The sequence below is a fragment of the Sinohyriopsis cumingii genome, chromosome 5, assembly GCF_028554795.1.
Source record: "Sinohyriopsis cumingii isolate HCF-2022 chromosome 5, ASM2855479v2, whole genome shotgun sequence".
Classification (NCBI taxonomy): Eukaryota; Metazoa; Mollusca; class Bivalvia; order Unionida; family Unionidae; genus Sinohyriopsis; species Sinohyriopsis cumingii.
Genome location: NC_142965.1, coordinates 143553613 through 143567904, shown reverse-complemented (window position 1 = coordinate 143567904; position 14292 = coordinate 143553613). Strand labels below are relative to the sequence as shown.

At 34.4% G+C, this 14292-nt stretch overlaps 1 protein-coding gene across 1 annotated transcript in view; it reads right to left on the bottom strand.

Moving 5' to 3' along the window:
• The window catches only part of LOC149800388 (furin-like protease kpc-1), a 39424-nt gene extending 25699 nt beyond the window's left edge, over positions 1-13725 (bottom strand). The window contains exons 1-5 of the mRNA XM_089958412.1: positions 13607-13725; positions 12466-12555; positions 11704-11835; positions 7520-7629; positions 2071-2159 (exon numbers count right to left, since the gene is read on the bottom strand). Coding sequence (XP_089814538.1) covers positions 2071-2159; positions 7520-7629; positions 11704-11835; positions 12466-12555; positions 13607-13663 — 478 coding nt within the window. The 5' untranslated portion in view covers positions 13664-13725. The remainder of the gene's footprint in view (positions 1-2070; positions 2160-7519; positions 7630-11703; positions 11836-12465; positions 12556-13606) is intronic.
• Between the last annotated feature and the right edge of the window lie 567 nt (positions 13726-14292).

The window sequence follows — 14292 nt, the reverse complement described above, 5'->3', positions numbered from 1 at the left end:
TGTTGTTTTCGTCGCAATAATCGTGATAATCTTTCTTTGATCGCCGAGAACGTCTTACCAGCAACATTGACAATTGCACCAGGAGCTTTATCACGAACAATATCAATAGCCTTCATCGATAATTGTTTTGCAACAGGTGCTACTTTGGGAGCTATCCTCGTGAATAATCCTCGAATGACATCACCAAGTCCATTTCCGTAAATTGCTTCATAGATTGGTAATCGTGAGTTTACCGCTCTAACCTGTGTGGGTTTACGATGATTATCATGCACGATCATCTTATTTTATTTACCATTTATCTAACAACTAGTCATCAACGAGCTCATCAATAAGTTCTCGGTAAACGCCAATATTCATGATACCACCTTGAAATAGTCGCCGACAAATATCAGCTGCTTCATTGGTTATTTCTGGTGAATTATTTCCAGCTCGTTTTCCTCCTATGAGAACTTCTAACCGTGACACGTCATTGATGATATTATCAGGACATAAACCAGATCCTGTTTTAGGTTCATCTTGGGGTGGTGGTTGCATTACCGAAGTAAGTACTTCAGTGGTGTCCGGGGGTGAACCTTCTCGAAATCCATGTGGTGAATCTGTCGGTGTAAATGTCATTTTCGGTGCAGGAATTTTCTTCGAGGAGGGTGATTTAAGTGACTCTTTAGCCTTTTTAATTTCCGACATCAACCTTTGCTGCGGCGAAGAAGATTGTTGTTGTTCTATTTGTTGCAGAGGTGGAGGAAGCTGATACTGGGAGGACTCTCGTTGTTCCCGTCTCCCTCTAAGTCTTTTTACTTCTTCTTTAAGTCTTTCAAATTCTTGACCTCTAGCTTGTTTTTTATTGTAATATACGCGATATATCCATTTAATGAAATTATCATCGTTTGTTTTTTCATGACCGGGTTTTAAAATACTAGATTTATTAGATATATTTTTTAATATCATCTCAGGTAATCTCTCTCTTTCAGTGTTTCTAATTTCCTCAACAACTCCTTCGTTAAATCTTGCAATTAATCTTAAGCTCTCTTCTGCTGTTTTGGGTTCAGATGCAAGTTTTTTTCTCACATCGGCGACTTCAGCACGAAGTTCTTCAATACCTTCAAGTATTTCCTCATCAACAGGTGGAGGCTGAGCTGCGGCTATGTCAGTTGGAAGGTCTCGTAAAATCTTCTTTGTTTGTTTGGTTCTTCTTGCTATTTTTTCAGCCTGCACTGCAGTTTGTTTTGATACCGGAAGAAGATCTTCTTTGATGACAGTTGCAACTTGTTCAGTAGCTGCAGTGACGGGCTTAAACAGTTTTTTAGTGTCTTCTTCATACTCAACTTTTGCTTCTTGTTGCGCTTGTAGATTTTTTCTAAATGAGTCTCTGACAGGAAGAAATTTTTTAATTGTTTCTAATCGTTCTCGAGCTGTTCTTGCAGTATGAGATTCTGGATGTACCATTTTTATTATAACATAATAATTTAATTAATATCAGCAAAAGAGGAGCAGCAGAGAGGGTACCTACCAACATTGGTCGTCAAAAAAATAAACAAGAAATAAATAAACACGTAGAGTACTTTATTTTTTTCAGCTACTATTTCAAACTGAGGTTTTATTAGCACAATCGGTCATTGCAAAAATAAACATCTCAAGGAAAGTTCATTTGTAAAATCTGGACCTTTCTACGAGATGATTTATTTGTTTGTTTTATTTGTTTTTGTCGGAATTTTATGGTCTGTTCACCCTCTCTGCTGCTCCGTCACTATACATCAATTTAAACCCTCAGTTATGGATATAAATGAACCATTTATATATTATGATTTATTGTATGTTTTGTTTGTGTTGTGTTTGCTTATTTTTGTTATGTAGTGGCACCATGTTGTCGCCATGATATGTTTCTAGAGTTTAGGTGCCATTCCCATTTTATTGATGAACTTTTGGTACTGACGTAAGAACATAATAGCATTGTACTCGTGTACCTGCCACCAATATTCAATAAATCATTTAAAGTATCCACTCATGGACCATCTGAATGTCAGAAATCATTTAAGGTATCCACTCAAGGATGATCTGTTCTTCAGAACATACCGATAAGTGTCGAGCCGTACGCCACGCCTACAATGCAGTTGTCGTTGTCTCTTTCTGCTGCTATCAACCCTGCAACTTGCGTCCCGTGCCTTAATAATAATAATAATAATAACAATAATAATAAATGTACGTATTACATTCATAACATGGTGATGATAATGGGGCCAGGATTAGTCGAATCATATTATTTTACTCCATTCGATGTAGAACAATGTGATCGACAACCCGTTCCTAGCGATGATAATGAAGATGATCATGTTAATGATTAAAACTATTATAAAATAAACGTATGCACAAGTTATTGTATAATATGGTGGATTTTGTCGGGTTTATCCTTTATTAATAAGGTCATCATTCCACTCATTTATGATAATATTAACTATTTTTGTTTCAAAGCACTTTTGCTCGGTTATTTGGATGATAGGTACAACATATAGCTTCAGCTGAATATCATAGAATTTCATATATATATTTGTACTTTGTTATTTTGTAGGAAAATGGCCATAGAAAAACAATGTAACACGAAAAATGCCACTTATTTATTTACGAAATTGGTACTGTTGACAAATATGAATTTAAATTTCAAAATATTGAGATAAACAATAGAACAAATACATGTCAAAAAAACATTCGATTTCTGTACTATCACTAAAGCATCAGAGGGTAAACAGTCTGATAATTATAAAATCGAGATTACATTCTGAATGTCTTCACATGTTTATAACACATAAAAGAGACGTTATTAATGTTGCTTGTCTCTCTCATTGGATGTGAATACTAAAACTGACCACTTCCAGACTTCCTATGGCCATCGTCGCAACCATCTTTGATAATGAAATTTGCAACTAAGACTCACAAACTTTTTTGACGGACTCCAGAGGTTGGCCTTGTTTTCCGTTTTACATTTCTTGACATTAAGAGGGACATATCGTCCGTTTAATATTCGGTACACAAACACCATGATATTGCTTCGTTAGACTTTTTCCTTCTGTACTTTCTTGCAGGGGTTTGAAATTAATATCAACAAAAATGATTTGGAAACCTCAAATTTTTTAAAGGATTTTGGCTTGATTTGTATTCAGTGTCTCTGAAATCAACCATCAAACGTGCCGATTTGCTCACTCAAATTACTGAATTATAAAGGCTGGTGCGAGCTGCTACTTGGTATGCCGAAAATACGTATGATGCCCAAGCTAAGTAATTTTACCGTATGTTTCTACTTCACGGTTTGTTTTAACAATGAGTTTTGATATTTCATCATCATTTGCTTTTGCAGTCAGATAAACGGTCAAATGATGGGAAATATAATATACAGTACATATATTTCATGTACGAACTTTGTTATCATGTACATTTCTGAAGCTTTTACTATGTCAGCGTTAACATTATGTATTACGTTGTGTACACTTACATAGCATGAGCATTTGTGTTACGACTGTAATGCGCAAAAGTTATGAATCATGTATTGGCACGGTAAAGTGGTTTTTCAAATTACCTCTTAAATTATCCGCGTGTGTTTGACAGGAGAATAATATGTACTTAATAGATATACCATATATATATGTGTCAGACCCAAGTTTGACCCAATTATAGGTCAGGTGGTCGGACGGGTTGCAGTTTCATACCCCACGAAGATCTAATGATCCAGCTTATCACACCATGCATTACCTAAGATAAGGACTACTTTTACTACACTGTCTGTACTGGATCTAAGCTATACAGCTCAAAATACAATATATATATATATATATATATATATATATATATATATATATATATATATATATATATATATATTCTTAATATAACACTCTTTTTTATTCTAATCATGTTTACTGTAAGAGTATTCGTGTAGGGTTTGAATACAAACCTTAAAATATATAATTAGTAAAGTCTTTAGTGAAACAACGAAAAGGAGTCAAAAACGTGCAAAAGCTTAGACGGAATAACGAAAAAGATATGTATCCCTGATTAGAGATCTCTTATTTAATGCGATAAGCTCTTGTAATAAAATGTCAGTAAAATTAAACGATTTGTGTAGACACTCGTCTTTACCCAATTGCAATAATAATTATAAAAAAGGATTTCCTGAAAGCGAAACTTATTATATAAAGAACATGCCTATGATTGAAGTACCACCGAATGCTCGAAAGCTGAAACAAGAAGTAACGAAATGAGGACGTAAATGAAGACGTAAATGGAGAGAAAGACAGGCGCATCTCACCGTCTAATATGTAATCAGTACATTGATGCCCATATGCCGAAGATGAATGACGATTATACACTGTGACATTTTTTGTCTGCAGAGTACATGATTGTCTCTCTCTCTCTCTGTCTCTCTCTCTCTCTCTCTCTCTCATCATGGACTGATCAGTGCCAAAGCGAACACAAAAATAATCATGGGAGACTATATTATTGACTTAACGTCCGTTATGAATTCGACATGGCTTTATATTATACAAGACTAAGTTCTTACACAGATAGTTAATATTTCTACAAAAAATCATCTCATTGTGCTACCATAAAAATTACAAGCACACTAACCACCCTGACAATCTCCTCATGGTCAAAGTAAATTTACCTTTACTGACGATCACTATTCGGCTTTTTAACTTGTCAGAACCAGAGCGAAATAAAACAATTCACATTTAGTGTGCAATACCTAAGAATGCCAACCAAATAAGAATTTACCACAATGCATTTCTATCTGAATCGTCTTTAAATAGTAATACATATACTTTTTATGAAACGAAGCAGGATTATGACTTGTCTATCTCGAACCAATGTTGTTTAGCAATCATAAATGCACATATTCCACTAAAGGTTACAAGAATTAAACACTAAAAACAAACATAATGGTATGCCAATAAAACAGCTGAGGTGCAACGTAAATGAGGCACTATCATATATATAAAGATATATCTTTTCTGTTCGAACCAAGCCAAATCCCTTGTGATGAAACATAAATGCTTGCCTGAGACACCAACAACATATACTTTTGGAAGCATTGCGAAAATTAACTTCTGCCAATTTAGCATTTTGAGTCCTTCCTAAACTATAGTTAATAACACTAGTTGTACTGGTGATCCCGATATTACAAAACAAAATGCACATCTTTTAATTTCAGGTTTCCCATAACATATAAAAGGTCCATCTTTGGTCCAACAGAGGATTTCAGTCTTCGTTAATGAAGGTGTGCCCGTTCCGGTTCATTTCAGTATCATCCCATAATATACTAATATGTATATAATATATATATATATATATATATATATATATATATATATATATATATATATATATATATATATATATAATATTGACATTATCAATAAAAGAGACACTAACTAATCGGCGGATCTAGATACACGTCACAACAAGATTATATTAATATCGATGTTGTCAACCTTTGATTCACTGAAAGAAGTAATCAGCTATATCATACATTTCCAACGTCATTTAAATTAGCCACGGTATCAGCCGTGTATGAAGCAAATGAAGGGAATGTCACAAATCACAGCAGTGTATCAGGAAAACGAAGGAAATGACACAAAATCACAGCAGTGTACGAGGCAAACGAAGGGAATGACGCACAATCACAGCAGTGTACGAGGCAAACGAAAGAAATGACGCACAATCACAAAAATGTACGAGGCAAACGAAGGGAATGACGCACAATCACTCTCTCTTATCTATTCCGTATGTACTTTTAAATATGAGTGAAGAAGCATGTCAACAAGCATATTTTAGGATATTTTTGCAAGTACCAGTTCCTTACAAAGAATCACTATCATATACCAAACAAACATATTTATGTCAGTTTACCTTGACAACAGTCATAAAACAGTGGCTATGTAGCGACTGAATCCGATGAATTTACTGGTGCAGATATTATTGATCATGTTTAAAAATCAATTTGGTTGACCATTCGGAGGTCCATCAGACTGTTTCGGCCTACACATGTTTGTCATACATAGTTTGTAAATTTACTTCTAAACTCGTGGACAGATTAATTGTTGGTTTTACGGAGAAATATACTTCACTTTCGAATCATATTTTAAGGAATGTTCCTTGGTGCTCTTTATTAGGGATTCTTCTTTTCTATATTATTTATCAATGACTTCACTTAGCGTCAAGTACACTGTAGCACGGATCTCTTCTGTAAAGCTTCTACACTGCATAAATCTGGTAAATAATTTAACTCAACTGAAAACAATCGACATCAACACTTTGTGTTTGGTGTAAACAAAACAGACCGTGTTTACAACGAATCTACAACGAAATGTATGACGATTGTAACAAAACAACGCTTAACCACTGACATTTTATCCCACTGAAAATGACTAAAACATGTTTTGTGTTCAAAATCACAGAGTAGTTATTCGTAACTACACCGATGAACACCTCATATGGAATACGTCTGTGGATCACAATTGTACTGTGGTCGCCAGAGAAACTGCTCCCTTAAAATTGCTGTTGAACATGAGACGTCCCCAGTCGCTTAAAATTCATGTTTATAAATATACTACCACTGAGAGATTATGGCTTTGGTAAATTGGGAAACAAGTCAAATAAACAATTCTGTATAATTCACAAACTACATAAAAAACCCACACATAATTCTGAAACGATCTACTTTTTTCTCCTTCGAATGTTTTGCTTTAACACCTACAATACCAACACAGAAAGGTATTTTATATTTCCTTTATTTTTAAGGAATAATGCCGTGTAAATGTTTGCACAGACGTTCTATGCATTATATATTTAACCTAACTAAGATAACATCATCTAAAACTCAGCGTAATCTCAGATTTTCCGCTAATAACGAACTGCAGTTTCCGAGGTCGAGAAGAAAACTTTTCAAAGCTATTTAATTATTCCAAACTCTCTACTCCCGTCAATAAAACAAAGAGCAATGGCTTTTTTATTCCTTATTTGTTGTTATGACTTCCGACATCGTACAATATGTGTGGCACGTTATCATGCATGTTCATAGTTCTATATTCTGAAAACTAGTCATATATATATATATATATATATATATATATATATATATATATATATATATATATATATATATATACTGTGAGAGAGATGATGTTATATATTTATTCAACTCTATATATTAAAAATATATTGAAGTTAATGATCCATACCCATAATTTAGAGTCACTTTCCACGGACAGGGCTGTTTAAACATTAACAAATATAAAATATAAATCCAACATATCAATCCATTTTAAATCTGTATGTGTGGGTGTGCGATTTTACCTGAATGTTCTTAATTGATTTTTGAATGTCATAACCTGTTTATACACTCTTAATCGCGCGGAAGATACGTCTTTAATAAGCAAGTGTGTAATCGTTTAGCAAAGATTGTTCTTATTAATAGTATCTATATTATTGCAAGTAGTATTAGCATCACCATTTGCTCAACAGTATTACTCACCTGAAGTTAATAGGTGGATAAGGATTAGTGTCATTATCTACAAGGTCGTAATGGCCGTCCAACTGTAACGAAAGACGAATCCTGACTTGAATTTGCATTATAAAATTTTCCTATTGATACAGTTTAATTACTGAAATAAATCTGTATCTTACAGGATAGTGTAAAAACGGACAGAACATAATAGAACGCAGCATCATAAAATTAAATTGAATATTTTATCGTATTATTCCATGTCATATAATATTATTTAGCAACAACAGTCCACATACTTTGAACATGTCAAGCATTTAAACTTTCTGGAATTTCGACAATAATTCAGTTCTCATAACTCATTTCCAATAATACACTTCCATTCACAGTAAACATTAACCATTTTCTGGAAAATACGTTTTTTTTTAAAGGAGACCAGAAACCAATGGAAATATTGGATAATAATAAAGGTACTATAGCTGTAAACCTTATTCTGAAGTATCATCTGCGACCGAAATGCCAATATTAAAATATTGGCCTATCTTCTAGGAGCTGAATTTCCGTGACCTGGTATGCAAAATTTCCGCGCCTATTCGGTTACTTTCGGGATGTGACGTCATAGTAGCGACTCCAGCAGCCCAAGTGGGAGTTGCCAGAGTAAAAGACAATACCGTTTTGCGTTGCTTACGGGTGTAATAAAACATTAAGAAAAGCCAGTGGACAACATTTTTTTTTCTTTTCCGAAAGATAAAGGCATACTGAAAGAATGGATACATTATTACAGACGAGTCGATTTCAAAGCAACACCATACAGCCCTATGTGCTCGTTACATTTCTCAAAGAACTGTTACGAGAGGGATTCAGAAAAAATGGCAGCTCAAGGATACGCAAATGCTAGGCTTAGACAAAAAGTTGGCTCTGTTCCAGACATAACGTTGAATATTTTAAATCCTGGGAAAAGTGTTGAACGTGCGAGTTACGAAAATAGGCAGAAGGCCGAGTAAGTGACCACAAAATGCAACAATCAATTCACAGATCTTTTATCTACACCAGCAGTGCTAAAAATAAATCGGATAGCCCGACACCCTGCGTCCCCCTGGTTTTAGTTCCGGCCCATCCTGTATTCAAAATGAGGTGCCCGTCAGGCTTGTCGAAACAAAAATTGTTTGCCTGAGGAAACTTTGATCGCGCTGGTGAAATTAGTAAATGTATTTTCAAGATGTTGACATGCATGCCTTAACACGGCACAATCTAAATCAAATCACTACTGTCCAAGGTGAAATTTAGATTTGATTTTAATCAAATGGAGGCTTTGCCAAAAAATAATATTCTAAACCTGTCGTGTTTCGAGAAAACACAATTTTCAGTAATCTTATAAAAATTACAAATTTAAAAAAAAATCATTGTATACATGTAGTATGTATAAACGGTAATCTGTAATGATTGGAATTGATATAAAATTATTCCTTGGGCAGTTTAAATAACAGCGATTAAAAGAAAAGAGGTCAAAGTTTCACATTAAATGGCTGACAATAGAAACTGGGGGGGGGGGAGTACTATTGACCCAACCCCTTGCCCCAATGTGCGAGCGCCCATGGGACGTACCTTTTCTCCATGTGATACGCCTTATTATTCCCCCAGGACAAGCCCATTTTGCATATTCTGGTCAGCTCTGGCTAAATTGCAAAATAGCTAAAGTTTTGATTTAAGTACGCAAACAATAAAGCCGATGTGACCGTTCCGGTGGCCTAGTGGTTAGAGCGTCCGCTTCGGATGCGGGAGGTCGTGGGTTCGATCCCCGGCCGAGTCATACGAAAGACTTTTAAAATGGTACTAACAGCTGCCTCGCTTGGCGTTCAGCATTAAGAGGTTAGTGTTAGGACTGGTCGGCCTGGTGTCAGGATAATGTGACTGGGTGGGACATCATGCTACATGTCTGCGGCATGATGCCCCAGTGCTAGACATCACTATAAACTGCCACATTGCAGACATCGTAGCGATATGACTGAAAAATTGTTAAAGCTACGTTAAAAATCAAAATCACATCACATCACAATAAAGCCGATGTGACTGATGAACATATTCCATCCTTGCATTGATCTTGTGAAAAGGACTGCCCTTCGGACATACTTCAAAGAAACCCTGTTCGACAGTGTGTGTGTGTGTGTGTGTGTGTGTGTGTAAGCACCAGCAATTGATTGCCAAAATAAACGATGCCTATTTTGTTGTTACTTACGATGCCATGGACTTCAGGTTTAAGTCTTAATGCATGTAACAGTGTTTGCTGAACAAAATATTTATTCAGAATTAGTTCTTTAGGGCCACATATACTGCATGGTATATTTTGTTTTATTCCTTTTAATTTAATTATGGTAATTAAACTTTACATATACGGTCGAGGAATGTCAGATGTTAACTGGCCGAGTTTCTTTGGCGGAAATGGAGATGCGATTTTTGTTTACAGAGAAAATTTCACAGTGATCATTCATTTAAGCTAATTGGTGACAATTGTATTCTTTTAATTTTGTTATACTATAGTACTGTTGTAGTTGTTTAAAAACATCTGAAATTTACTTGAATAATGTTTAATTTTCACGTTCTATTTACTGAAGAAGAAAAAAAAAGAAGAAAAAAAATGTTGTGTGATATTAATTATTTCGTCCAGTGCCGGATTTAGACGTGTGTGCGTGTGATTTGAATTTTTAACGTAGCTTTAACAATTTTTCAGTCATATCACTACGATGTCTGCAGTGTGGCAGCTTAGACTGTGGATTGCATACGTTGTACCTATTTATAAACGGTTTGGGGTTGGTTTTTTCTTCTTCTGACAAATTAAAATTGACAGACATACTGTAATTATCGGGACTTCGCTGCGAAAAATTTAGAGATATTGCGAGATCGAGATGTAGATGAGGAAATACCCCCCAAATCAGGAGGTTTTTCTCCCGGCTTGAGAGTTGACAGGTATGAACTGTCCGGGCTTGTGGAATTTCAGTCAGGGCTTGAGTTTATTTAAGTCACCTGCCCGGGGCCTGTGCCTAAAAAAATTCTTTTAACACTGACCAGTACAGTACATAAACTATTATATCAGACTGCAGATTCAAGTTTTGAATGTGCAACCCAAATGTGGTCTCCTTCCGTCTGCCTCGCTCGCCAATGTTGATGTTTGTATTCGAGGACTGGCTAGTATTGCGTCACGGTACCACGTGATCTGTCGTCTCATTAAAACTCGGAAAAACTCGGCAATTTACGGAATCGTGGTATCTTCCATGCAATAAAATCACTACCCGCTTACGATATTTAATTTATAAACATGTCAGTCGAATTAAAATCTGTAGAGAATTACATACGTAGAAGGAAAATTTTGATTTCTAGTCTCCTTTAAATATCAGAACCGACATGATGTTCTATTATACACACTATACTACAAAATATCGAAGATGCTCTTTTTCATTACACACTCTATGCTACAAAACACAGATGATGACAATCTCTATGATACACTATACTACAAAACACTGAAGACGATGATATATATTACACACAATATACTAGAGAACAGATAATTATCTACATTATACACACTTTACTACAAAATACAGAGAATAATCATATGTTTAAAAAACTATACTTCAAAACATAGATGGTAATTATCTGTATTACACACACTATACTACAAAATACAGTGGATAATTATCCGTGTTACAGACACTATACTATAAAATACAGTGAATAATTATCTGTGTTACAGACACTATACTACAAAATACAGTGGATAATTATCTGTGCTACAGACACTGTACTATAAAACACAGTGGATACTTATCTATGTTACACACAATGTAATTCAAAACACAGTGGATACTTATCTGTGTTACACAAACTGTAATTCAAAACACAGTAGATAATTATCTGTGTTACACACACTGTACTACAAAATACAGTGGATAATTATGTTTTAAACACACGGTACTGTAAGACGCACAAAAAGATAATATGTTTTACGCACACTGTACTATAAAACACAAAATGATCATCTGAAGATACTATCCAGATTAACTTCGAACTGAGGTGATCAATCATAATGAAATTTAGGAGGCCAGGAAAGAATACCCTTATTGTTCTTAAAAATTATCTGATTTCTTATTCCGATCTGAAATAACAAATCCGAAACATAGCTAAATTTTCGTGGCCATTTCGCGACGAAGACTTACTCTAACATTTGCATCCAGATCGCTGTGGTTCGTTTGCAGTCCGTCGTCCACAACTGACACAATAATTCCACTTCCGTTATAGCCAGACTGCCAGGCTTCCATGACTTTCATAGACGGTGACACGTCCCCATTCTGAATTATTATTATTATTATTATTATTATTAGCAGTAGTAGTAGTAGTAAAAATGATATGCTGTGATTTCTGAGTTCAATTAAAGTCCGTCCTCGATGATGAAAACAATACCACCCGAAATGCATCTAATAGTTAAAATGTTTGCGGTAGAATTTGCTGAAACCTACAACATTTTCTTCCATTGTTATGACACTTTAATGAACATGGAATATGGTCAACAGTGTGCGCTAGTTATATCGTTATTTAGGGTGCGTTAAAGTATTCGTGGGATAGATAGATAGATAGATAGATAGATAGATAGATAGATTAGATTACATTACATTACATTAGATTACATTAGATTAGATTAGATTAGATTACGATAAATTACGATAGATTACATTAGATTACGATAGATTACATTAGATTATGATGGATTAAGATAGATTAGATTAGATACATTAGATTATATTGATAGATAGATAGATAGATATATTCATTTTTTTTAAAGCGTACACAGGCTAAAATATTTTAGTTTCTATCCATATTTGCGATAATTTATTCCGTTGGTAACTGGTCTAAAGTTCCATATATCCAATGTATTTTAAACGGGATGTACAATTGCAAATAGTGAAGTGATATCAACTTACAATCTGCCACATGTTTGACCACTGTGTATCATTGGTTCCAAAATATCTCACGTGTCTCTCTAACAGTTCTACTTTATTTGAGAGAAAAACCTGACAACAAACAGAATACAAGTATATTACGTACATTTGAAACATCTTTGTATTATTGGTAATGAATGTCCAGCAAAACGCGATTGTTTCTAAAGGTTCACGAAATGTCTGACGTAAAGGACGATAAATATTAATCATAAAATATTCCATTATGGTGGTTTGTGCATTCAGCGTAGCAATCATTATTTGCCAGCTGTAAATGGAGAATTCAGGCATGAAAATCATTTTAATTATTACAAAATTCATATGTGATCCTCTTTCTGCAATGAATCATTTGTATTAGAACAAGTCAAACGTGAACTCTTTCGGGAATGAATCGTTTTAATTATAATATAGGTTATTTGTGAGTCTCTTTCTGGAATGATATATGATATGGCATTATGCAGTGGTAATGCGGTTCAGCTGTGTCAATCAAGGTAATTTGTCGCTTAATACATTTGATAGCATGTTGCAGTTTTAAAGCTGCTTTCTCAGGCATCTGCACAATAAGCAATTTAGTAGCGCTTATTCCGACCAGTAAGTCCACATTATAAATTAAAGTCACAATTGAGAATTCGTGATGAGAGTAAATGTAACTTTCCGATTTTGTGTTGAATCAATGACAGTGTCAATAGCTTGTAATAGTTTTGTAGATATCTAAAGCATTAATAAAATAAATTAGCATGGATAGAATAATAATATCTATAATGTCCAGCCTATTGTATATGATGTTAGTTATTTGGTCTGTAATTGACCGTCCTTTGTGATGTTAGTTATTTGGTCTGTAATTGACCGTCCTCTGTGAAGCTTGCTGTTTTGATTGAATTGGGTATCACTTAATTGATGTAATAATGGCATATATATATATACTGTGTGTGTGTGTGTGTTTTCTGTCTTCCTTCCTTAACTTTGTATGAAATGATACGTGTAAAATATTTTAAGACATGCAAACTCCGTAGTGTATTAATAGGGGTAGAGCAATACAAAGTTAGGTTTCATTACATATATGAATATGATATATTCCTAGCGAATGGACACAAAAACCCAATATTAATAGCATAAATATACACACATTTGGTCTTTGCCTGAAGGTTTGAACGTCCTCCATGATTTCTTCATCGGTTGACATACTCTTTATGTGGAATCCGGCAATTTGTTTCTTTGATCTTGCTACAAGCAGAGCCTTATTGGGTAGGAAGAACTGAAACAAATTTAAAGTTGTGTTTCTCATTAGAAACACTGAAAACAAAAAGGCGGGGGGGCTATCGTTCTTTCTTTGTATTACAGAAAACAAATATGTTGTATGTCTTCCTTGGGTATAAATACCTTTATTTATGGTTCGTAAAAGGATTCATGTCTATATGTCTATATGTATATGTATATGAATATATGTATATTTATATGTATGTATAGATGTATATAATAACAAACAGCGCCGTACTGATGCGTCAACAGTCTCTTGTTGAATCACACAAAATATTATTCCAGTTTTTAATTCCGTACAAATTCCAGTGAATGTCTTTGCCCAATAATTTATTTAGAGCAATTTTGTATTTCCAGAGAACATATTCACTTATATTCAAATAATTTAAAGAAGAAAAGAAAACATTCAGCCCAATCTGGTCACAAAATAATACAACTTAATGTATCAGATGTTAAAGCACGACTGATAGAATTTTTTATCATAATATATGTTATACTTAAAACGCAAAATAGATTCCCGGATGAGGATCAAAGGATCATTGTTCTGGAAAAAAA